We start from the raw sequence: 23,438 nt of genomic DNA, 5'->3' as shown, positions 1-23,438 counted from the left end.
TCTCCCGGCAATCTTGATTCCAGCTTGTGTTTCTTCCAGTCCAGCGTTTCTCATGATGTACTCTGCATATAAGTTAAATAAGCAGGGTGACAATATACAGCCTTGACGTACTCCTTGGAGAAGGAAATGGCAACCCACTCCAGTGTTCTCGCCTGGAGAATCCCAGGGATGGCGGAACCTGGTGGGCTACCATCTATGGGGTCACACAGAGTCAGACACGACTAAAGTGACTTAGCAGCACCAGCAGCAGCAGACGTACTCCTTTTCCTATTTGGAACCAGTCTGTTGTTTCAAGTCCAGTTCTGACTATTGCTTCCTGACCTGCATACAGATTTCTCAAGAGGCAGGTCAGGTGGTCTGGTATTCCCATCTCTTTCAGAATTTTCCACAGTTTATTGTGATCCACACAGTCAAAGGCTTTGGCATAGTCAAAAAAGCAGAAATAGATGTTTTTCTGGAACTCTCTTGCTTTTTCCATGATCCAGCAGATGTTGGCAATTTGATCTCTGGTTCCTCTGCCTTTTCTAAAACCAGCTTGAACATCAGGAAGTTCACGGTTCACGTATTGCTGCAGCCTGGCTTGGAGAATTTTGAGCATTACTTTACTAGCGTGTGAGATGAGTGCAATTGTGCGGTAGTTTGAGCATTCTTTGGCATTGCCTTTCTTTCGGATTGGAATGAAAACTGACCTTTTCCAGCCCTGTGGCCACTGCTGAGTTTTCCAAATTTGCTGGCATATTGAGTGCAGCACTCTCACAGCATCATCTTTCAGGATTTGAAACAGCTCAACTGGAATTCCATCACCTCCAGTAGCTTTGTTCATAGTGATGCTTTCTAAGGCCCACTTGACTTCACATTCCAAGATGTCTGGCTCTAGATTAGTGATCACATCATCATGATTATCTGGGTCATGAAGATATTTTTTGTACAGTTCTTCCGTGTATTCTTGCCACTTCTTCTTTAATATCTTCTGCTTCTGTTAGGTCCATACTATTTCTTTCCTTTATCGAGCCCATCTTTGCATGAAATGTTCCCTTGGTATCTCTAATTTTCTTGAAGAGATCTCTAGTCTTTCCCATTCTGTTCTTTTCCTCTATTTCTTTGCATTGATCACTGAAGAAGGCTTTCTTATCTCTTCTTGCTATTCTTTGGAACTCTGCATTCAGATGCTTATATCTTTCCTTTTCTCCTTTGCTTTCCGCCTCTCTTCTTTTCATAGCTATTTGTAAGGCCTCCCCAGACAGCCATTTTGCTTTTTTTGCATTTCTTTTCCATGGGGATGGTCTTGATCCCTGTCTCCTGTACAATGTCAAGAACCTCAGTCCATAGTTCATCAGGCACTCTATTTATCAGATCTAGGCCCTTAAATCTATTTCTCACTTCCACTGTATAATCATAAGGGATTTGACTTAGGTCATACCTGAATGGTCTAGTGGTTTTCCCTACTTTCTTCAATTTGAGTCTGAATTTGGTAATAAGGAGTTCATGATCTGAGCCACAGTCAGCTCCTGGTCTTGTTTTTGTTGACTGTATAGAGCTTCTCCATCTTCGGCTGCAAAGAATATAATCAATCTGATTTCGGTGTTGACCATCTGGTAATGTCCATGTATAGAGTCTTCTCTTGTGTTGTTGGAAGAGGGTGTTTGCTATGACCAGTGCATTTTCTTGGCAAAACTCTATTAGTCTTTGCCCTGCTTCGTTCCGCATTCCAAGGCCAAATTTGCCTATTACTCCAGGTGTTTCTTGACTTCCTACTTTTGCATTCCAGTCTCCTGTAATGAAAAGGACATCTTTTCTGGGTGTTAGTTCTAAAAGGTCTTGTAGGTCTTCATAGAACCATTCAACTTCAGCTTCTTCAGCATTACTGGTTGGAACTTTATTATATAGAGCAGAGCTAGGTTCACTGCAAAATTGAGTGAAAAGTACATGGAGTTCTGATATACCCTCTGTCCTCAGAAATCTACAACCTCCCCCACCATTGAAATTCTGTAACACAATGCACATTTTTAGAGTCATTGCACTCCACTGACACATCATTATCATCCTGTGTCCATAGCTTACGTTAGGGTGCACCCTCAGTATTACACATTCTATGGATTTTGACAGAGGTGCAATGGCATGTATCCACTATTGTGGTATCCCATAGAATAATTCCACTGCCCTGAAAATTCCCTGTGTTTCACCCAATCATCCTTACCTCCTCTGTAGTCCCTAGGAGCCATTTATCTTTTTACTGTCTCCATACTGTCTTGACTGTGCTGGGTGGTTGGAATCATACAGTGTAGCCTTTTCATATTAGCTTATTTCACTTAGTTATATGCATTTAAGTTTCCTCCACAGCTTTTCATGATTTCAGTTCATTCTTTTTTAGCACTGAGCAGTATCTTTTTTCTTATTATATGGAATTCTAAACATAAGATTTTTTTTCCTGTTCTATTTTTTCTCAGTTTTATTAAGATATATTTGACAGGTATTCGTTTTTTTTAACCATGATGTCAAAATGTAATTGTCTTGATTGTGAATGGAAAAATAGGTGATAGAATTGAGTAATAGCAAATATTTTTCTATTTTTGAAAAAAGGAATATATTTTAATTGGAGAACAATTACATTACAATATCGTGATGGTTTTTGCCATACATCAATATGAATCGGCACATGTATACCTATGAATAGATATACACGTGTCGCCTCCATCATAAAACCCCCTGCCCAACTCCCTCTCCACCCTGTCTCTCCAGGTTGTCACAGAGCGCTGGCTGTAGCTGCCCTGCTTCATACAGCAGACTCAGCACTGGTTATCTGCCTCACATATGATACTGCGTATATTTCAATGCTGTTCTCTCAAATCAACCCACCCTCTCCCTCTCCCACTGAGTCCAAAAATCTGTTCTTTACATCTGTGTCTCCTTTGCTGCACTGTACATAGGATCATATGTACCATCTTCAGATCCCATATATATGCATTAATATATGGTATTTGTCTTCTTTCTGACTTGTTTCACTCTGTATAATAGGCTCTAGGTTCATCCATCTCATTAGAACTGACTCAAATGCATTTTATAGCTGAGTGACATTTCACCATGTGTATGTACCACAACTTCTTTATCCATGCATCTGCCGATGGACAACTAGGTTGCTTCAATGTTCTAGCTATTGCAAATAGTGCTGCATTGAACACTGGGGTTATTAGTGTGTAAAGTTTTAATTGTGTGCAGACATAAAGCATTAAAGGAAGTCAAAATACTTCAGTGAACAGATTTCAGTAATTCAACTTATAGCAGTTGTAACTAAACTTATTTTTTTTACAATGCCAGCACTTAGTTTAAAAAAAAAAAAAAAGAAGCAAGAATTTCTTATTGATGACAACTAAATGGTGTCTGTCATTTTATCACACAGAAGTTTCATCCATTCACTATACGTTTCTAATCAGTTCTACATGCAAATACATGTTTTTAATGTTTTGGGTACTATTCCTGTATGTTTGCTATCAAAATACATAAACCTAAAAAAAAAATCAGTATCAGCAATTTACAGGTTTCTCAAAATAACACTCTGTATTAAAATACCACCAAATCCCACTAAAATGAAGCTATTTAATTGTTAATATTAATAATTATAATGCAACCTAACAGGAAATTTTCCTTTGTTAATTATTCTCTGGTAGCTATTTTCAGTAGTTTTGGCTCCCAGAAGACCATTGTGAATTTTGTGGACTTGTGTGGGGTGTCACAGTGATAAAGGGATGCTATTAGGCCAGCTGTCTTGATGTCCAAGTTCAGTATATCCACCAAATGTAATACCTACCCCTGGTGCTTGGTGCTTTCCAACTCCTGATCTCAAAGATCTAGAGGATAAGTTCCCTTTTGCAAACATTTTTGAGGTGTTGCTTGCTTTCTTTTGTCAAGTCATCTACTGCTTGTCTGACTTCTAAACGTTTGTTGAATATCCTCTGATGTTTTCTCTCCCAATCTCTTGTTCATAAATCATTTGTACCTTTTTCCCTGCCTTTGCTCTCAATTCAGTGGTTCAGAGGAAGAAGAGCTCACCAGGTGATCTGTCTGCTGGGCATAAAAGCTCAGTGGGAGATAATGTTGCCTCCTATAATTGTAGAAAATGTTTTAGGTGGTTTTGGTTGGTACATAGCCTGACTGGTGTTCTGGCAGTTAGTGCTTAATTAGGGCTAGATCTGCTAAACACAGTGCCTTATGTGAGGTCACCCAAAATGCCAGTGGTATTCAGGGTTATCAGTTTTGCTCAGCCTTATATTCATTTCAGTCACTCAGTCATGTCCGACTGTTTGCAAACCAATGAACTACAGCGCACCAGGCCTCCCTGTCCATCACTAACTCCCGGAGCTTGCTCAAACTCATGTCTATTGAGTCAGTGATGCCATCAAACCGTCTCATACTCTGTCGTCCTCTTCTCCTCCTGCCTTCCATCTTTCCCAGCATCAGGGTCTTTTCTAATGAATCAGCCTTGTTTTAACTCAACGTAAACACTATGCTTAAACATTAACATTTCCTATAGCTGAGAGTAATGTATAATCTTATTCATTACTATTTCTAAAGAAGAGTTTTTTGAAACTAATTTGCATTCAGTAAAAAAACTAAAAACAGTATCATGGCTCCTTATCTTAAAAGGAAGAGCACATTGAATAAATTGTTTTCTTACTCTAGCATCCAGCTTTGCTACATTTTTTTTTCTTCATACTACTAACAGATATTTTGGTAAAAGACCTCAGTGGGATTGCAGAGGGGCATCAAATCTTAATGAACTTCATCAGCTATTAAGTGACATAATGATTAGAAGATTAAAGGCTGAAGTTTTAACCCAGCTGCCCCCTAAAATCAGACAGCGTATTCCATTTGATCTTCCATCAGCAGCAGCCAAGGTGAGAACCCATGTTTGATTGAAAGTCATATCTGAAATCATTTTAAATTATAATATGAAAGATTGCACATATTTCATATTTCACAGAAGGAAAAAAAGTCACTGTCTTAAAATAGCTTTAATTAATAAAGCCATATGAATTGTCTTATATCATTTCAAGAAAAGAGCAGGAAGAATTTAAATTTATTCATCAAATAATGTGAAAAGACTCAGTATCTTAGTCTTTAAAAAATATGTTTCTGCTGAATGGTAAAAAAAACCACTTCAATTGCTGCATAGACTTAGTACTAAGAATTCTAAGTATTTGTAGGATGTGAAGCCCAGTAAGTAATTAGCAAGAAAAGTTCAGTTTCTTGCTCTTAAGTACACGTAGCTGTCTCCTAGAATAATTTGGTTGCATCCCCTGATTCTGGAAATCTTAAAACTCTGTGACCATGTTGTAGGATGTGAAGTTCAACTTACTAGAAAACCAAAATTGTGTTTTTCCCAGCCCTTATCACATTTACTTTTGGGGAGTACGATGCTTGTGTAATCTCTGAAATTTCTTCAAATCTGGGTATAACTATCAGCAAATACTACTTATTTCCTTGTTTTATCTTCAAAGCTTAAAATAAGCATTTAGTATATTAAAAAAAAAACTGAGCAATATATTATAAGTAAAATAAAAGTGGTCTTATTTCCTGTATCCATTTTTTTAAGAAAAGAAAAAGTGTCAATATCATATCACTTTTTTTATGTGACAGTATTCCCCAAGTCTTAAGGCTTATTTAAATAAAATCATACCATTAAATTAAATACTCTGCTACCATATATATTTTTGCTACTGTGCATTGTTTCTATTTTTACTTAAAGTTTTTATTTTATTTAAATTTTTTCTTAAAGTTTTTATTTTATTTAAATTTTTTCTTAAAGTTTTTATTTTTTGCTTTACTAAATGTTCCTTTGTAAGAGAAGGCTGCAACTGTTTGATTTATGGTGTTAGCAAAGGGCTTGGTTTTCTCCCACACCTAGTCATTGCTTTCTGTCATTAGCACAAACACGTGTCTGACCTGCCTCCACACTGATGTTTTTAAATGAACACACTGGTATCTTTGAGAATTTATATATATATGTATTTTTTATATATAAAAAAAGAAAATAAGTAGGACATGATTCATTATTACATTATTTGCTGTCATTTTTATACTGTATTTCTAAACATTGTTATTTTCTCCTACATAGGAATTGAATTCCAGCTTTGAAGAGTGGGAAAAATTAATGAGAGCTCCATATTCAGGTGCCACCGAGACTGTCATGGGGTTGATTACTCGCATGTTTAAACAAACTGCTATTGCCAAGGTACACATTACCTGATCATCCTATGTTTGTGTTGATACAAATTATTTAATGTATTTAATTTTTTAAATTAAGCAACCTAGTTGCATACTACATCATGTCTTTGCCATTTAATTTTTTTAAGTATTTATCATGGAAAAATTCAGACATATTCAAAGTAAACAGTATAATGAGCACTGTTATACCTGTTCCTATATATATATATATTCATATTCATATATATTAATGTGGAGTAGGATTGTGGTGCTTATTTATTTGCCTGCACTGGGTCTTAGTTGCAGCATGTGGGATCTTTGTTGTGTTATGGAGGGTCTTTCATAGTGGGGCACAGGCTCTCTCATTATGGCTCATAGACTGTCTAGTTGTGGCATACGGGCTCAGCAAGTTGTGGTGTGAGCTTAGTTGCTCTGCAACATGTGGGATCTTAGGTCCCAAAAAGGGATCAAGCCAGTGTACCCTGCATTGCAAGGCAGATTCTTAACCACTGGACGACCAGGGAAATCCCCTCTACCTGTTCATATATTGATCCTTTTCTTTGGGTATATGTTGATGAGGGAGTATATTTTATGCTTTCTCATTGAAAGGACTTACATATATTCATCATTTTTGCCAGCTTTTGCCATGGTCTTACTACAAAATGGCTACTAGTAATATTTTTTATATATCAATCATTTTTAGTTGGTATTATGTTTTTACATTCCTCCAGATATAGTTGTGTTTACATTCTATTTGTCCTAAAGTGTAAGTTAGAGTGTTAGTTTTTAAATCTCAATATGACTGTCAGATAGATTCATCACACATTGTTTGTTGCTGTTTTTACCAGGATCATTCAACTATATGTGAATTATATCCTAAGAAACCTCTTTAAAAATTTTTGTTATAAAAGAAATCTCAGATTTGGAGGAAGATGACATATTAGCATTGAACTTTTATATGCTAATATGTCATCTTTCTCCAAATCTGAGATTTCCTTTATAACATAATTTTTTAAAAAGAGGTTTCTTAGGGTATAATTCACATATAGTGAAATTCTTTTTAAAACATACTGTTTGATGAAACACAACATATATCGTTAATCACCACTACAATCAAGATAGAGAACATTTCTATTACCCCCAAGTTTCCTCATGCACCTTTGTGGATGTTTCCTTCACACCTTTCTAGACTTTGGTGCTCACAGATCTGGTTTCTATCACTATTCAGTTCAGTTCAGCTCAGTCGTGTCTGACTCTGCAACCCCATGGACTGCAGCATGCCAGGCTTCCCTGCTCATCACCAACTCCTGGAGCTTACTCAAACTCATGTCCATCAAGTCGGTGATGCCATTCAACCATCTCATCCTCTGTTATCCCCTTCTCCTGCCTTCAATCTTTCCTAAAATCAGGGTCTATTCCAATGAGTCAGTTCTTTACATCAGATGGCCAAAGTATTGGCATTGCATCAGGTGGCCAAAGTATTATATCACTCTAGTTTTGTGTTTTTCAGAATGTCACAAAAATGGAATCCCATAGTATATAGCTTTGTGTCTGGCTTATTTCACTTAGCAGAAAGTTTTTGAATATTCATCCATGTTTTCGCATGTGAAATTAGTTTTTTCATTTTTATTGCTGAATAGTATTTCAATATATGGATATATTAATATTTATATATCTATATTAATGTAACAATTTTTAGAACTTCCTTTACCAGTTAGTGGTTATTTGGAGTAGTCTCAATTTGTGCCTTTAAGAACACGTCTATTATAATCATTCATGTGCAAGTCTTTGTATGAACACATTTTCATTTGCCATGAGTAAATAACTGGAACAAAGACTGCTGGGTCATATGGAAAGCATAGACTTAACTTCATAAAAAGCTGCCAAATTGTTTTTCAAAGTGTATAGCATTTTGCATTCCAAGTATCAACACAGGAGAGTTCCAGTGTCCTCCATCTTTGTCAGCACTTGGTATTGTCAATCTTTTTTAAAATTTTAGTTATTCTTTTCGGTATGGGTGATGTCTCGTGGTTATTTTAACTTACCTTTTCTTAATGTCTAATGATATTGAACATATTTTCATTTCCTTTTTAGCCATTCATTTTCTTTTGTAAAGTGTCTGCTCACATCAACCCATATTTATACTGGGTTATATGAGCCCTTGATATATCTTAGAAACAGGGTCTCTAACATATCTGTCATTTACAAATAGTTATTCCAAGTCTGTGGATCCATTTCTGTTTTCTTAACATTGTTTTTTTTTTTTTTTCAGTAACAACATTGTATTTTTCAAGAACAGAAATTTTAAGTTTTGAAACAATCATGTTTATCAATTATTTATCTTCAGTTCAGTTCAGTCTCTCAGTCATGTCCAACTCTTTGCGACCCCATGGACTGCAGCACGCCATCTTCCCTGGCCATCACCAACTCCCAGAGCTTACTCAAACTCATGTCCCTCGAGTCGGTGATGCCAGCCAACCATCTCATCCTCTGTCATCCCCTTCTTCTGCCTTCAATCTTGCCCAGCATCAGGGTCTTTTCCAATGGGTCCGTTCTTTGCATCAGGTGGCCACAGTATTGGAGTTTCAGCTTCAGCATCAGTCCTTCCAATGAATATTCAGGACTGATTTCCTTTAGGATGGACTGGTTGGATCTGCTTGCTGTCCAAGGGACTCTCAAGAGTCTTCTCCAACACCACAGTTCAAAAGCATCAATTCTTCGGCCCTCAGCTTTCTTCATGGTCCAACTCTCACATCCATACATGACTACTAGAAAAACCACACGTTTGACTAGACGGACCTTTGTTGGCAAAGTAATGTCTCTGGTTTTTAACGTGTTGTCTGGGTTGGTCTTAACTTTTCTTCCAAGGAGCAAGCGTCTTAATTTCATGGCTGCTGTCACCATCTGCAGTGATTTTGGAGCTCAAAAAAATAAAGTCTGTCGCTGTTTCCATTGTTTCCCCATCTATTTGCTGTGAAGTGATGGGACTGGATGCCATGATCTTAGTTTTCTGAATGTTGAGTTTTAAGCCAACTTTTTCACTCTCCTCTTTCACTTTCATCAAGAGGCTCTTCAGTTCTTCACTTTCTGCCATAAGGGTGCTGTCATCTGAGGTTATTGATATTTCTCCCAGCAATCTTGATTCCAGCTTGTGTTTCATCCAGTCCAGCATTTCATGATGTACTCTGCATTTAAGTTAAATAAGCAGAGTGACAATATTCAGCCTTGACGTACTCCTTTCCCAATTTGGAACCAGTCTGTTCCACGTCCAGTTCTAACTGTTGCTTCTTGACCTGCATACATAGTTCTCAGGAGGCAGGTCAGGGGTCTGGTATTTCCATCTCTTTAAGAGTTTTCCACAGTTTGTTGTGATCCACTCAGTCAAAGCCTGGAGATATTCATACTGATTATCAACTGATCTTAAGAAAAGGCACAAGATAATAGGGAAATGATAGTCTTTTCAACAGCTGGTATTAGGGCAGTTAGATAAGCAAAAGGAAAAAAAAATGAGCCTTGATCATTATTTCACACCATACATAAAAATTAAGTTGAAGCGAATCATACATATATAAAAGTAAATTTGTAAAATTTTAGTAACATACATATTTTAAAATATCCCATCCTTTGGATAGGAAGATTTTTTTGGATAGGAACATTTTTTTAGATAGGATACAAAATGCACATTCTTTAAAGGAAAAGCAAATGGGACTCAAACCCTTAAAATTTATGTTGTTCAAAAGTGTTACTCAAACCCTTAAAATTTATGGTGTTTGAAAGTGTTACATATGAAAGACATTGTGGCACTGAAAATGCAAATGCAAAATATAGATGGGAAGAAAATATTTGCAATACATCCCCCCAGTTCCATTTTCCCATATCATAATTTTTGGTTTGATCAGTGTTCATTGTTTACACTATAATGATTCTGTTAAACACTTTACAATTGAGCTATAATTACATTTCTTTTCTTTGACAACTGTTGTTTTTCTTAACGTTGATAACTGTCTTGTTTTTCATTTGTTTGCTTGCTCACTTAGCTTTCTTTGTTCTTAGTACTGACTGTAGAATACAGCTTAAAAGAAAAGAATGTACATGAGAACCTTTTAGATAACTTCCTGCATTTGATAAAAGACCCACTTGGAGCCGGAAGTGCTGATATGTATGGGTGCTGGTCACTTCAGTTGTCTCTCTGCAACCTCATGGACTGTAGCCCTCTAGGCTCCTCTATCCTTGGGATTCTCCAGGCAAGAATACTGGAGTGGGTTGCCATGCCCTCCTCCAGGGGATCTTCCCATGTCTCCTGCTGGGAGAAGCCTTTATATATTAGAACAGTTTAGATAATTTCCTGCGTATGGTAAGAAACCCTAGTTGGAAGTCAGAAGTGTTGATAGTCGATAGGAAGTTGCACCTAATTCCTAGAATCCTTGAAGAAAAGTAAAGAGATGAAAAGTTAGTTGTTCCAGCTTGGAACATATTCCCCAAAATTATCGGTAGCAGAAGGCTACCCCGACTTCCTAGTTTTCAGTCCTTTTACTTTCCCTGCCTATTAGAACCTCTGTCCTCAATCACCTATGTAAGTTGTAACTGTTATGTCTATTCATGTGCTGTAACCAGAAATAATTAGTTCATAGCATTACCAGATTGGAATTCTTAATATATTGTCCCCAGAAATATTATTGGTATCCAATAGAGTCCAAAGTAATTATAGATAATACAGTTTACCTATGTTGTAGTTGTAGGTAACATTGAGGGGAGGTATCTTACATTTAATATTGTTTCCATGAGAAAATGTGTTTCAGAGTTCTCTCAAATCTATCTGTTAATGAACTTTTAAAATACCACACATTACAAATTGGTAATTGTGTTGTGTGCTTACTAATGTAGCTTCCTTTCTTTGGCTAAGTGTTTTCCTAACTAATTCAGCAGATATTTATTGAGTGCCTACTATGTGGCAAGGATTATGCTTGGTGTGAGAGAGGCATGGTGAACAAGACATGGTGTCTATCTCTCAAAGAATTTGGAGTCTGTTGGGGAAGACAGTAAAAATAAATGTTCAACTACAATAGAGCATATTGAGTGCCTGAAAAACAGGATATTGAAGAGGGACCTGGGAGGAAACACTTGGTCAAGTCTTGGGGGTTCAGGATTCCAAGGAATGAACAAGTAAGATGTGTAATTATCCTAAGGGTTCTGAGCAATCAGATATTGTGGAATAGAGTAAAATGATATGATTTGCACTTTACAAAAAGAACAGTAGCTACAGGTATGCCACATTTTGTTGAACCTCGCTTTATTGCACCTTGCAGATTACATTTTGTTGTTGTTGTTGTTGTTACTAATTGAGAGTTTCTGGCAACTGTGCGTCAAACAAGTCTTCTTGGCATTATTTTTCCAGTGGCATTCGCTCACTCATGTCCCTGTGTCACATTTAGGCAATTCTCATAATATTTTAAACTCCGTCATTATTGTTAGGTTTGTTACGGTGATCTCTGATGGGATCAGTTATCTTTTGTAATTCTTTGGGGGCTGCCTCGAACAGTGTCCATATATGCCAGTGAACTTAACTAAGATATTTGTTTGTGTTCTGACTGCTCCACCGGCCATCTATTCCTCTGTCTCTCTCTCTCCCCTCAGGCCTCCCTGTGTCCTGAGACACAACAATACTGAAATAGGCCAGTAAATAACCCTATATAGGCCTCAGCAGTGTTCAAGTGAAAGGAATAGCTGCACATGTGTCTCTTTACATCAAAAGTAGGAATGATCAAGCTTAGTGAAGAAGTCATGTTGAAAACTGATGTAGGCTGAGAGCTAGGCCTGTTGCACCTAATAGCTAGGTTGTGACCTCAAAGGAAGAGTTCTTATAGGAAATTAAAAATGTTGCTCCAATGAACAAAACTGTCTTACTGATGATATGGGAAAAGTTTTAGTGGTCTGGAAAGACAATCAAACCAGTCACATCATTCCCTTAAGCCTAAGCCTAATCTAGAGCAAGGCCCTAACTGTTCAATTCATTGAAGACTGAGAGAGATGAGGAAACTACGGAAGACTAGTTTGAAGGTAGCAGAGGTTGGTTCATAAAGTTTAAGGAAAGAAGTCATCTCTATAACATAAAAATACAAGATGAAGCAGCAAGTGCTTATGTAGAATCTGTAGCGAGCTATTCAGAAGATCTGGCTAAGATAATGAAGGTGGATACATTAAACAAAGAGTCGGACATGACTGAGCGACTGAACTGAACTGAACTGAACTGAACATTAAACAACAGATCTTCATTGTAGATGAAACAGCCTTCTATTGGAAAAAGATCCATCTAGGACTTATGCAGTTAAATAGGAGAAGTCAGTGCCTGTGTTCAAAGCTTAAAGGGAGAGGTTTACTCTCCTAATTAGGAGCTAATGTGGATGGTGACTTAAGTTGAAGCCAGTGCTCAGGTCGTCCAGTTCAGTCACTCAATTGTGTCTGACTCTTTGTGACCCCATGGATTGCAGCACACCAGGCTTCCCTTGACCATCACCAACTCCTGGAGCTTGCTCAAATTCATGTCCATCGAGTTGGTGATGCTATCCAACCATCTCATCCTCTGTCATCCCCGTCTCCTGCTTTCAATCTTGCCCACCATCAGGGTCTTTTCCAATGGGTCAGTTCTTTGCATCAGGTGGCCAAAGTATTGGAGTTTCAGCTTCAGCGTCAGTCCTTCCAATGAACACCTGGGACTAATCTCCTTTAGGATGGACTGGTTGGATCTCCTGGCAGTTCAAGGGATTCTCAAGAGTCTTTTCCAACACCACAGTTGAAAAGCATCAGTTCTTCAGTGCTCAGCTTTTTTTATGGTCCAACTCTCACATCCATATATAACTACTGGAAAAACCATAGCTTTGACTAGATGGACCTTTGTCGGCAAAGTAATGTCTCTGCTTTTTAATACGCTGTCTAGGTTGGTCATAGCTTTTCTTCCAAGGAGCAAGTGTCTTTTAATTTCATGGCTGCAGTCACCATCTGCAGTGATTTTGGAGCCCAAATAAATAAAGTCCATCATTGTTTCCATAGTTTCCCCATCTGTTTGCCATGAAGTGATGGGAATGGATGCCATGATCTCGTTTTTTGAATGTTGATGAGTTTTAAGCCAACTTTTTCCCTCTCCTCTTTTACTTTCATCAAGAGGCTCTTTAGTTCTTCTTTGCTTTCTGCCATAAGGATGGTATCATCTGGATATCTGAGGTTATTGACGATATTTCTCCCAGAAATCTTGATTCCAGCTTGTGCTTCATCCAGCCTGGCGTTTCACATGATGTACTCTGCATATAAGTAAAATAGCAGTGTGACAATATACAGCCTTGACATACTTCTCTCCCAATTTGGAACCAGTTTGTTGTTCCATGTCAAGTTCTAACTGTTATTTCTTGACCTGCATACAGATTTCTCAGGAAGCAGGTAAGGTGGTCTGGTATTCCATTCTCTTGAAGAATTTTCCACCGTTTGTTGTGATCTACACAGTCAAAGGCTATGGCTTAGTCAATAAAGCAGAAGTAGATGCTTTTCTGGAATTCTCTTGCTTTTTTCAGTGATTCAGCAGATGTTGCAAATTTTATCTCTGGTTCCTCTGCCTTTTCTAAATCCAACTTGAACATCTGGAAGTTCACGGTTCACATACTCTTGAAGCCTGACTTGGAGAATTTTGAGCATTACTTTGCTAGCATGTGAGATGAGTGCAGTTGTGTGGTAGTTTGAATATTCTTTGGCATGGCCTTTCTTTGGGATTGGAATGAAAACTGACCTTTTCCAGTCCTGTGGCCACTGCTGAGTTTTCCAAATTTGCTGGCATATTGAGTGCAGCACTTTCACAGCATCATCTTTTAGGATTTGAAATAGCTCAGCTGGAATTCCATCACCTCCACTAGCTTTGTTCCTGGTGATGCTTTAATGCCCACTTGACTGCACTCCAGGATGTCTGACTCTAGGTGAGTGATGACACCATTGTGGTTATCTGGGTCAAGAAAAAAATTTTTTTATAGGTCTTCTGTGTATTCTTGCCACCTCTTAATATCTTCTGTTTCTGTTAGGTCCATCCCATTTCTGTCCTTTATTGAGCCCATCTTTGCACGAAATGTTCCCTTGGTATCTCTAATTTTCTTGAAGAGATCTCTAGTGTTTGCCATTTTGTTGTTTTCTTCTATTTCTTTGCATTGATCGCTGAGGAAGGCTTTCTTATCTCTCCTTGCTGTTCTTTGGAGGTCGACATTCAAATGGGTATATCTTTCCTTTTCTCCTTTGCCTTTTGCTTCTCTTCTTTTCTCAGCTATTGAGTGCTCATTTACCATTCTGTATCTCCTAAGACCCTTAAGAATTATGCTAAATCTTCTCTGCCTGTGCTCTAGAGGTGGAACAAGGAAGTCTGGCTGACAGCACATCTGTTTACATCATGATTGACTGAATATTTTAAGCCCACTACTGAGAACAGTGCTCAGAAAGGATTCCTTTCAAAATACTGCTGCTCATTGTGAGTACCTGGTGTGATGGAGATGTACACTGAGCTTCATGTTGTTTTTATACCTGCTAATACAATATCAGTTTTTCAGCCCTATGAATCATGGAGTAATTTCAACTTTCAACATTTATTCTTTAAGAAATACATATGATAATGCTGTTGCTGCCACAGATAGTGATTCCTAATTTGGATCTGGAAAAATCAGTTGAAATTTTTCTGGAAAGGATTCACCGTTCTAGATGACATTAAGAACATTTGTGATTCATGGGAAGAGGTCTAAATAGCAACATTAACAAGAGTTTGAAAGAAGCTTGAGTCCAACCTTCGTGGATGACTTTTAGGGGTTCAAGACTTCAAAGAAGGAAGTAACTACAGATGTGGCAGAAATAGCAAGAGAACTAGAAGTGGAGCCTCAAGATGCAACTGAAAGCTGCAGTCTCATGATAAAACTTTATTTATTATGTGAGAAGCACTCTTGCATTCCACAATAAAAGCATAAACCAAATCCAGGCCACTTATCCATTTCTGCCACCTCTTGTGGCCCATGCCCTCAGAGCCATTAGTCAGGGGGCCTAACCTGTGACAGGGCAGCCACACTACTTGTTTTCAAGCTGCTGAGGGATGATGCTCTAGGACTAGAGTCTCGACAGGATAGGCACAATTTCCTCTGGAGTCCATTCTGTTTGAGCCCTTATAAAGCCTGAACTTCTTTTAAGAGCACAGATCCAGCCCCTTAAGTCTCAGAACAGATTGCCATCAGTGGAGATTTGCAGACAGTCATGATAATTCTTCAGTAGAAGCAATCACTTCAGTGGGTAACTAAAGAAAGTGGCTTATTCAGATGGAACCTATTCCTGGTGAAGATGCTGTGAAGGTTGTTGAACTGACAAAGGATTTAGAATATGACATAAATTTAGTTGGAAAAGCCACAACAGAGCTCGAGAGGATTGATTCCAGGTTTGAAAGAAGTTCTGCTGTGGGTCAAATGCTGTCAAACAGATTGCATGCACAAGAAAATGGTTCACGTAAAGAAGAGTCAATTAATGCAGCCAAATTCAGTGTTGTCTTACTTTAAGATGTTGCTCAAGCCACCCAACCTTCAGCAACCATCACCCTGACCAGTCAGCAGCCTGCAACACTGAGGCAAGACCCTTCTTCTGTGAAAAGATTACGCCATGCTGAAGGCTCAGATTTTTAGCATTTTTCAGCAACAAAGTATTTCTCAATTGAGTATGTATATAGTTCTTTTAGACATAATGCTATTGCATACTTCACAGACTACAGCATAGTGTAAATGTAAGTTTTGAATGCACTGGGAAACAAAAATTTATGTGACTCCCTTTCTTGAAATATTTGCTTTGTTTCTGTGATCTGGAGTTGAATCTGCTATTGAATCTCCAAGGTATGCCTGTGTGTAGAGAATGCACTGGAAGGAGTAATCCTGTAGGCAGGGATGTTGCACTGGTCATCTAGATGATCTGAACGAAGGGTGGGGGCTGTACCACATCTTAAATTGAAAGAAAGGAATAATTCAACATATATTAAGACATTAGTGATTGATTGAATGTGGAGGAGAGTTTGGTAAAAGTAGGATCTAGATTTTTTTGCTTGGCCAACTGGATTGATGTTTGTGAACACAGTTCCTCATTAAGTATGATCTGTGCCAAATTCAGCAAGACTCAAGCCATGAGGTAACAGAAGGTTTGTTTTATACTCTGCAGCATCATACTGGAAGTGCTTTACTTTTTATTGAATCACTTGAAGAATTATATAGAGAAATTTAAAGATAATTATAACTATCTAATGATAGTTTATATAAATTTGAAAATCTTGATGAGAAAAAGAAGGCATTTGAAGAAAATAATGAGTTTTCAAGTAAATGCATTTGTGTGAGTATGCTTATTAGTTCAGTTCAGTCGCTCAGTTGTGTCTAACTCTTTGTGACCCCGTGGACTGCAGCATGCCAGGCTTCCCTATCTTATAGGATATGAGTATGAGTATATTTATAGGATATGCAGTTTTATTTCATTTACTTTTTTTCTCTTTTTTTGGCCATGACACTAGTCTTATGGGATCTTAGTTCCCAGACCAGTGTGTGAGCCCAGGCCCCTGGCAGTGAAGACATGGAGTCCTAGCCACTAGACTGTCAGGGAGTTCTCTAGGATATGCTATTTTTAGAGGCATATATTTAATTACTGCCTAAAATTAAATGAGCTCTTCATGATTTGTGATATTTAATTTTTAAAAAGTGTAACTTCATAATAAATAAATTAACATGTAAAGTATAAAATCCTGTCCTTGTCAGCTCTTCTGAGGAAATAAGTACTTCCCACATCTGTTTATATCACTCTTTTTACACTCTCTATTCATTGTGGTTAGAGAACAATGGACCCAAAAGGACCTCTGTGGGCCATCTGGCCTCTTACTTTACTCCAGGCAGAGTTACCGTGTAAAGTCTTCCAGACAAATGGATCTCCATCTTTACTATTTTTATAAACCTCCAGGATAGATTTCTTCCTCATGTTTTCTCTTTTTCTCATATCCTACAATGTCTTAGGGGGCTTTCCGGGTAGCTCAGATGCTAAAGAATTAACCTACAGTGCAGGAGACCCCAATTCGATCCCTGGGTTGGGAAGATACCCTGGAGAAGGGAATGGCTACCCACTCCAGTATTCTTGCCTGAAGAATTCCATGGACAAAGGAGCCTGGTAGGCTACTGTCTATGGGGTTGCAAAGAGTTGGATAGGACTGAGCAACTTTCATTTTCACTTTCACAATGTCTTAAGCAGATGGGAATAACAACTCCAGTGCTTCCAATTAGGAAGCAAATTAGGCCATATTAATATGATAATTTTTAATATATACAATGCAGTACTATATAATGGTGTTGACATATATCATCCATGTGCTGTACAGACATTTATGTTGTTCTGCTATTTGAGTTTAAATACTTGTACTTCTTAGGGGGATAGAGGCTGTATAAGTTTTGTTTTTTTAATATTTATTTGGCTGTACAGGATCTTTAGTTGTGGCATGGAAATACTTAATTGCAGCCTGTGGAATCCAGTTCCTGACCAGGGAGGTCTCTGTAGAATTTTTAAACATGTTTGCTTTTATGAGATCTTTTTTTCTGATACTTCTTAACAAGAAATTTAATAATGATAATGGTAAGCATAAGTGATAATGATAAGTGCTAACCAAGGAAATGACCATAAAATAATTAACGTTGCTTAGTACAAAGTCAATTGTTGAAGAATCTGAGGTAGTTACAATTACTTTTCTTTCTCTATACCATTATTTTTATTCCTCTGTGATATTTGTTGAGAATATAATATGTGAAAATGAACAGATTCTTTTTTTTAATTGTAGTTGATTGAGACTGTTGTATTAGTTTCTGCTGTACAGCACAGTGATGCAGCTATAGATATTTATGCATTCCTTTTTATATTTTCCATTATGGTTTACCACAGGATATTGAATACAGTTCCCTACGCTATTCAGTAGGACCTTGTTTTTTATCCATTCTCTGTGTAATAGTTTGCACCTGCTAATCCCAAACTCCCAATCCATCACTCCCACATCCTCTCCTGCCTTCTCAGCAACAAGTCTTGAACAGATTCTTTAGATTTAAGGTCAGCCATACTGTCCTAGGGAAAAAAAAAAAAAACAGATGTAAGTTGTATGCATGGTTTAGCCAACTCTAAGTTATTTTCTGGTACTTTGCAACCATATCTCTTTAGAAAAAAACATTTTAAGAGAAATGCCAGCTATTTTTCTAAGAAAATGATGAAATCAACCCATAACTTTAAATTTCCTGTCACTGTGGGGATGGCAGCATTTCTTAGTGCTTTAAAAACTTTGCAAAGGCAAATTACTTTCAACACAAAGCGGATTTTCTGTCTGCTGTGTTGCCTCCGCAGCTTAAGCAGGGGGAACCCTGCTTATACCATGCAGTGAGGTCCAGTGAGGTCACCGCAGTGCTGCACAGGGACTGAGATGTGAGACTAGGCTGCCTCTTCCTGAAACAGTTCTTTTCTTTTGAGGAAAGGGTCTCTGGCTCTGAGGGCTTCACTGGTGGCTGAGTGATGAAGAACCTGCCTGAGCCAGGCGCTATAGGCTTCCTGTATTAGTAAGGAGACGGTCAGCAATAATAAAGTACAAAGAAAACAATGATATTTTCTTTTTAGAGGAAGAAGGTGGTATATTAGCTACATAGCTATGTGGAATGGAGGAAGGCTTTAGTAAAGATGGGAAGATACTCATTCAAGAACTAAGAGTGGCTTAGTCCAGGTCTCTCGCATCGCAGGCAGATTGTTTACCATCTGAGCCACAAGGGAAGCTCAAGAATACTGGAATGGGTAGCCTATCCCTTCTCCAGTGGGTCTTCCCTACCCAGGAATCGAACTGGGATCTCCTGCATTGCAGGCAGATTCTTTACCAACTGAGCTATCTGGGAATCCATTTTGAGGTGGCAGAAGTGGTTAAGTTTGGAGTCACAGGTAGAGGAAGAAGAGAAGATATATGTCTCTTGTATGAAAGGAAAGGAAGTGAACAATGAGGTGTTTTTTTTTTTTTTTTTAAAGTAAGGAAAAGTAGCAGAATTCTCAAATGATGAATTCTGTTTTCTCTGGGCAATGGGAAGTTTGAGAGACATAGGTTCTGATTTTGAAGAAAGTAGCGAGGTTAAAATTGTTTTTGCTGTTTACTGGAAAAATATAGTAAAAATATGAGCTAACACTCTTACAGTGTTTACCATGTGCCAGTTGTTCCAAGCATATTTTATTCACGAACTCATTTAATTTTTACTACTACTCTTTGTGTAATAAATACTTTTTATCCCCTTTTATGGGGAAACCAAGGTACAGCATTTAAGTGACTTGCTCAGAGACTCTCAGAGTGTAAATGAGGGAGGCAGGATTTGAACACGTACAGTTTGGCTACAAAGTACATACACTTACCTATCATTCCACTAAGGTAACAGAATAATTGTAATATTTGTTGGTGACCACTGGTTTAAGGTGACTTCTGTTTCCCTGTTACTGATTTTTTAGCATCTCTGTTCAGGTATGGAAAGAGAAGATATAGAATTTAAAAATTTGTACATTCTATGTATTATCATTTAAATGCCCAGATAAGATTTATTCATGCTTTATCATACAAAGTTGATTACCTTATTGACATGATCAATGGACGGAGTTTAGAAAGAAATTGAGAATGTTTTTCAAAATTGATTCAGTTTTTAAAGAGTTAGATTAGCTCTTTGAGCAATGATTTTTATGATCAAACTCACATGAAATAAACTTTTTATGAAAAATATTTTTAAAGTCCATAGTAATGTTGCCTTTACTTTCTAACTTTGCCTAAATTTGGTTAACGCAGTGGAGTAGATTATTCATGGGAATATTCTCTCTCATCCACCTTTGCCTGATAGATAGAAAAATAGATTAGATTGAACAATTGCTTTATTATAATATCTTATTCCAAAAAGTTTTATGGAAAGGTTTAGGATCCCAGGTTCTTTTGTAAAATTGTGTAGGTTAAGATGTTAAATTGGGGTTACACTCTGCTTACATACAGTATTGTAGCCCTTCTGCTTCTTGGCATGAAATAAGCTGCTTGCAGAACTTGGTCAGTGTCAAAAGATTAGATGTATTAGACATGTTAGATTTCTATTTACAGATGTGTTTATAAGTATGCCTAGCCATAAGAAAATCATACTTCTTGTAATTCACCCAAGTTATCTTTGAAAGTTTCCTGTAGGAAAATTTTGGTGTGGGGTTCTGTAAAAATGTTCAGAACACTGACAAGAGTATGGAATGACCATTCTTCCCTAAAAAGTTGTCTTCTACCAGATTTGGAAATGTTTTTTTCAGGTTGATGAAATGGTTTCTAAATTAACAACCACTGGTAGAGGGAAAGGGAGAGCAGAAGACAAATTCCTAGCCTTTCTTTGTGGTAGTCTACAGGGCAGGTGAAGTGAAGTGAAAGTCACTCAGTCATGTCTGACTCTTTGTGGACATGACTCATGGAGTTCTCCAGGGAGAATACTGGAGTAGATAGCCATTCCTTTCACCAGGGGATCTTCCCAACCCAGGGATCAAACCCAGGTCTCCCACATTGCAGGCAGATTCTTTACCTGAGCCACTAGGGATGTTAGAGGGGTAAATAAGCAATGTTCTCTTTTACTTATTACTTTCCGTTCCTCATTTAAAATCATTTTAAAGGATAAAAGACAAATTAACTATCATAAATTTATAAATCAGTAAGAAACATTATAGAGTGAAATAGATAAATGAATAAAACCTAGAGTCAGAGAGGCTATTAGCTGATGAATGGACAAGTAAAATGTGGTATGTCCTCACAGTGGAATGTTACTTGGCAATAAAAAAAAGAAGTTAAACACTGAAAAATGTTACAACATGGATTGAAAGCCTTATGCTAATAAGCCAGTCACAAAAGACTACATATTGTGTGATTCCATTTGTATGAAATGTCAAAATCGTCCAATCCACAGCGACAGAAAGTAGACTAGTGTTTGCCTAGAGCTAGGTTGATACAGGGGCCTGCAGTGGAGGTGGAGGGATTGCTAAGAGATGAAAGATTTTAGGGAAATGAAAATATTCTGAAATTGTGAAGGATGCACAACTCTAAATGTTCTAAAAACTGTTGAATTGTAATCTTTAAATGGGTGAGTTATGGTGTGTGAATTATATCTCAATAAAGGGTTGTTTTTGTTTTTTCAAAGCATCTGGATTCCTCTTTCTACTGTGGCTGCCCTAGTTCACCACTTTGCTCAACAGCTTCCACAGTAGCCCCAGGGTAATTGCTGCAGTGTGCTGTGCTGTGCTTAGTCACTCAGTCGTATCTGACTCTTTGCGACCCCATGGACTGTAGCCTGCCAGGCTCCTCTGTCCATGGGGATTCTCCAAACAAGAACAGTGAAGTGGGTTGCCTTGCCCTCCTCCAGGTGCGCTTCCTAACCCAGGGATTGAACCCAGGTCTCCTGCATTGCATTCAGATTCTTTAACCTTCTGAACCACCAGGGAAGCCCAAGAATCCTGGAGTGGGTAGCATCTCTCTTCTCCAGGGGGAACTTCTGACCCAAGAATCTGACCGGAGTCTCCCGCATTGCAGGCGGATTCTTTACCAGCTGAGCCACCAGGGAAACCCTGGTGTCAAGTGCAGGTCATAACACCCAAAGCAAGGAAGTTTCCCATAGCGTCTGTTCGTCACTGAGCATTCTTTTGTTTTTGTTTCTGAAGCCTCCAGCAGACTTCCCATTTTCCCTACAAGGCAGAATCACTGGGGAATGAAAGTATTAAACTTGCTGAGACCAATCACAGTTCACCTCTTCTTGACTAATAGGGGCTTAAAGAGTTGTCCTCAAATCATGTGCCTGGTGGTGCAGTGGTAAAGAATCTGCCTGCCAGTACAGGAGACTCAAGAAACATGGGTTTGATCCCTGGGTCAAGGAGACCCCCTGGAGCAGGAAATGGCAACCCACTCGAGTATTCTTGCCTGGAAAATTCCATGGACAGAGAAACCTGGCAGGCTACAGTCCATCTAGGCACAGAGTTGGACATGACTAAGCACACACACGCACACCAGATATCTAAACAGATCTGCCATTTAGTCTGGGGTTGAGGACTTCAAAACTTAAGGAGAAGCTTTTTTTAGCTCATGCTCCCTTAGCTACAAGTTATAGGTGCTAAAGAAAAAGTTATTCTGATACTTGTTAAAACAGTAAGGAAGACTTTATTCAAGGAGTTGACTCTATCTCAGTAGAGTTTGCAATAGGAGTCAATTCTTTTGCAACTGAGGTGAGAGATCACTCAGCTCTGAACACAGTAGAAAGAGCTGGGGATTTATAGCCAACAAGCAGGGTAAAGGAGTCAGTGGTCAGAAAATTAAAAGAGGAGACATCAAGGGTAGGGAGATTTTGCTAAACTGGTTGCTCCTGCCAGCAGCACATGCTTGTCTCAAAGATTAAACTATGCATGTCTAAGTGCATAGGCTGGTACAGTGAAACTGGATTGCTCATTAAATCAGTTATGGTTCCTTTGGTCACTCACTCTTCTTCTTGGATAACTGGTAATTCTAGACTTCTTACAGCAGGGATGTGTGCATTTATCAGATCAAAACCAGGTCAAAACAGAATTATTGCAAAAAGAGGGCCAAGAAATTAGCTGTAAATAGTGAGGATTAGGAACTTGATCAGATATCAAGAGTTAATCAGGTATCAAGAGTGGGGGCATTCTTGATAAATTGACTTAGCAGAATTCTTGCTAAAATTGGACCTGGAAAAGGCAAGAGAGACTTGGAAAGCCAAAATTGAGGCCTAATTAAGAAGAAGGCTAAGAGGAACGTAACTGAAGTTTGGTCAAGGAGAAAGTCTTTGTCATAGCTCAGGTTTGGTGTTTTTTTGCTCTTTTCCCCTCTTATTATTTGATTAAAGACTGACAACTTAAAGTAACTTTCCTCAGGTCTTTAATGCAATGTAGGTTTTTCTTTACTTTTACTTCAAAAAGTATGTGTACCTATTCACTGAAAAAAAAATTAAGAAATAAATCATATAACATATTCTCATTATTTCTGCATTTCCTTAAATGAGATATAGTGTGTCAGTTCAGTTCAGTTCAGTCCCTCAGTCGTGTCTGACTCTTTGCAACCCCATGAATCGCAGCACTCTAGGCCTCCCTGTCCATCACCAACTCCCGGAGTTCACTCAGAGTCACGTCCATCGAGTCAGTGA

The 23,438-nt window shown here is 38.1% G+C and overlaps 1 protein-coding gene across 1 annotated transcript in view; it reads left to right on the top strand.

Annotated features, from left to right (window-relative positions):
- ZRANB3 (zinc finger RANBP2-type containing 3) overlaps window positions 1-23,438 on the top strand; it is a 282,932-nt gene that overhangs the window by 194,782 nt on the left and 64,712 nt on the right. Inside the window, exons 7-8 of the mRNA XM_040228505.1 lie at window positions 4,721-4,892; window positions 6,113-6,229. Coding sequence (XP_040084439.1) covers window positions 4,721-4,892; window positions 6,113-6,229 — 289 coding nt within the window. The remainder of the gene's footprint in view (window positions 1-4,720; window positions 4,893-6,112; window positions 6,230-23,438) is intronic.

This window comes from Oryx dammah, unplaced genomic scaffold (genome assembly GCF_014754425.2).
Source record: "Oryx dammah isolate SB20612 unplaced genomic scaffold, SCBI_Odam_1.1 HiC_scaffold_27, whole genome shotgun sequence".
NCBI classification, from domain to species: domain Eukaryota; kingdom Metazoa; phylum Chordata; class Mammalia; order Artiodactyla; family Bovidae; genus Oryx; species Oryx dammah.
This window is presented reverse-complemented; position numbering and strand designations above follow the sequence as displayed.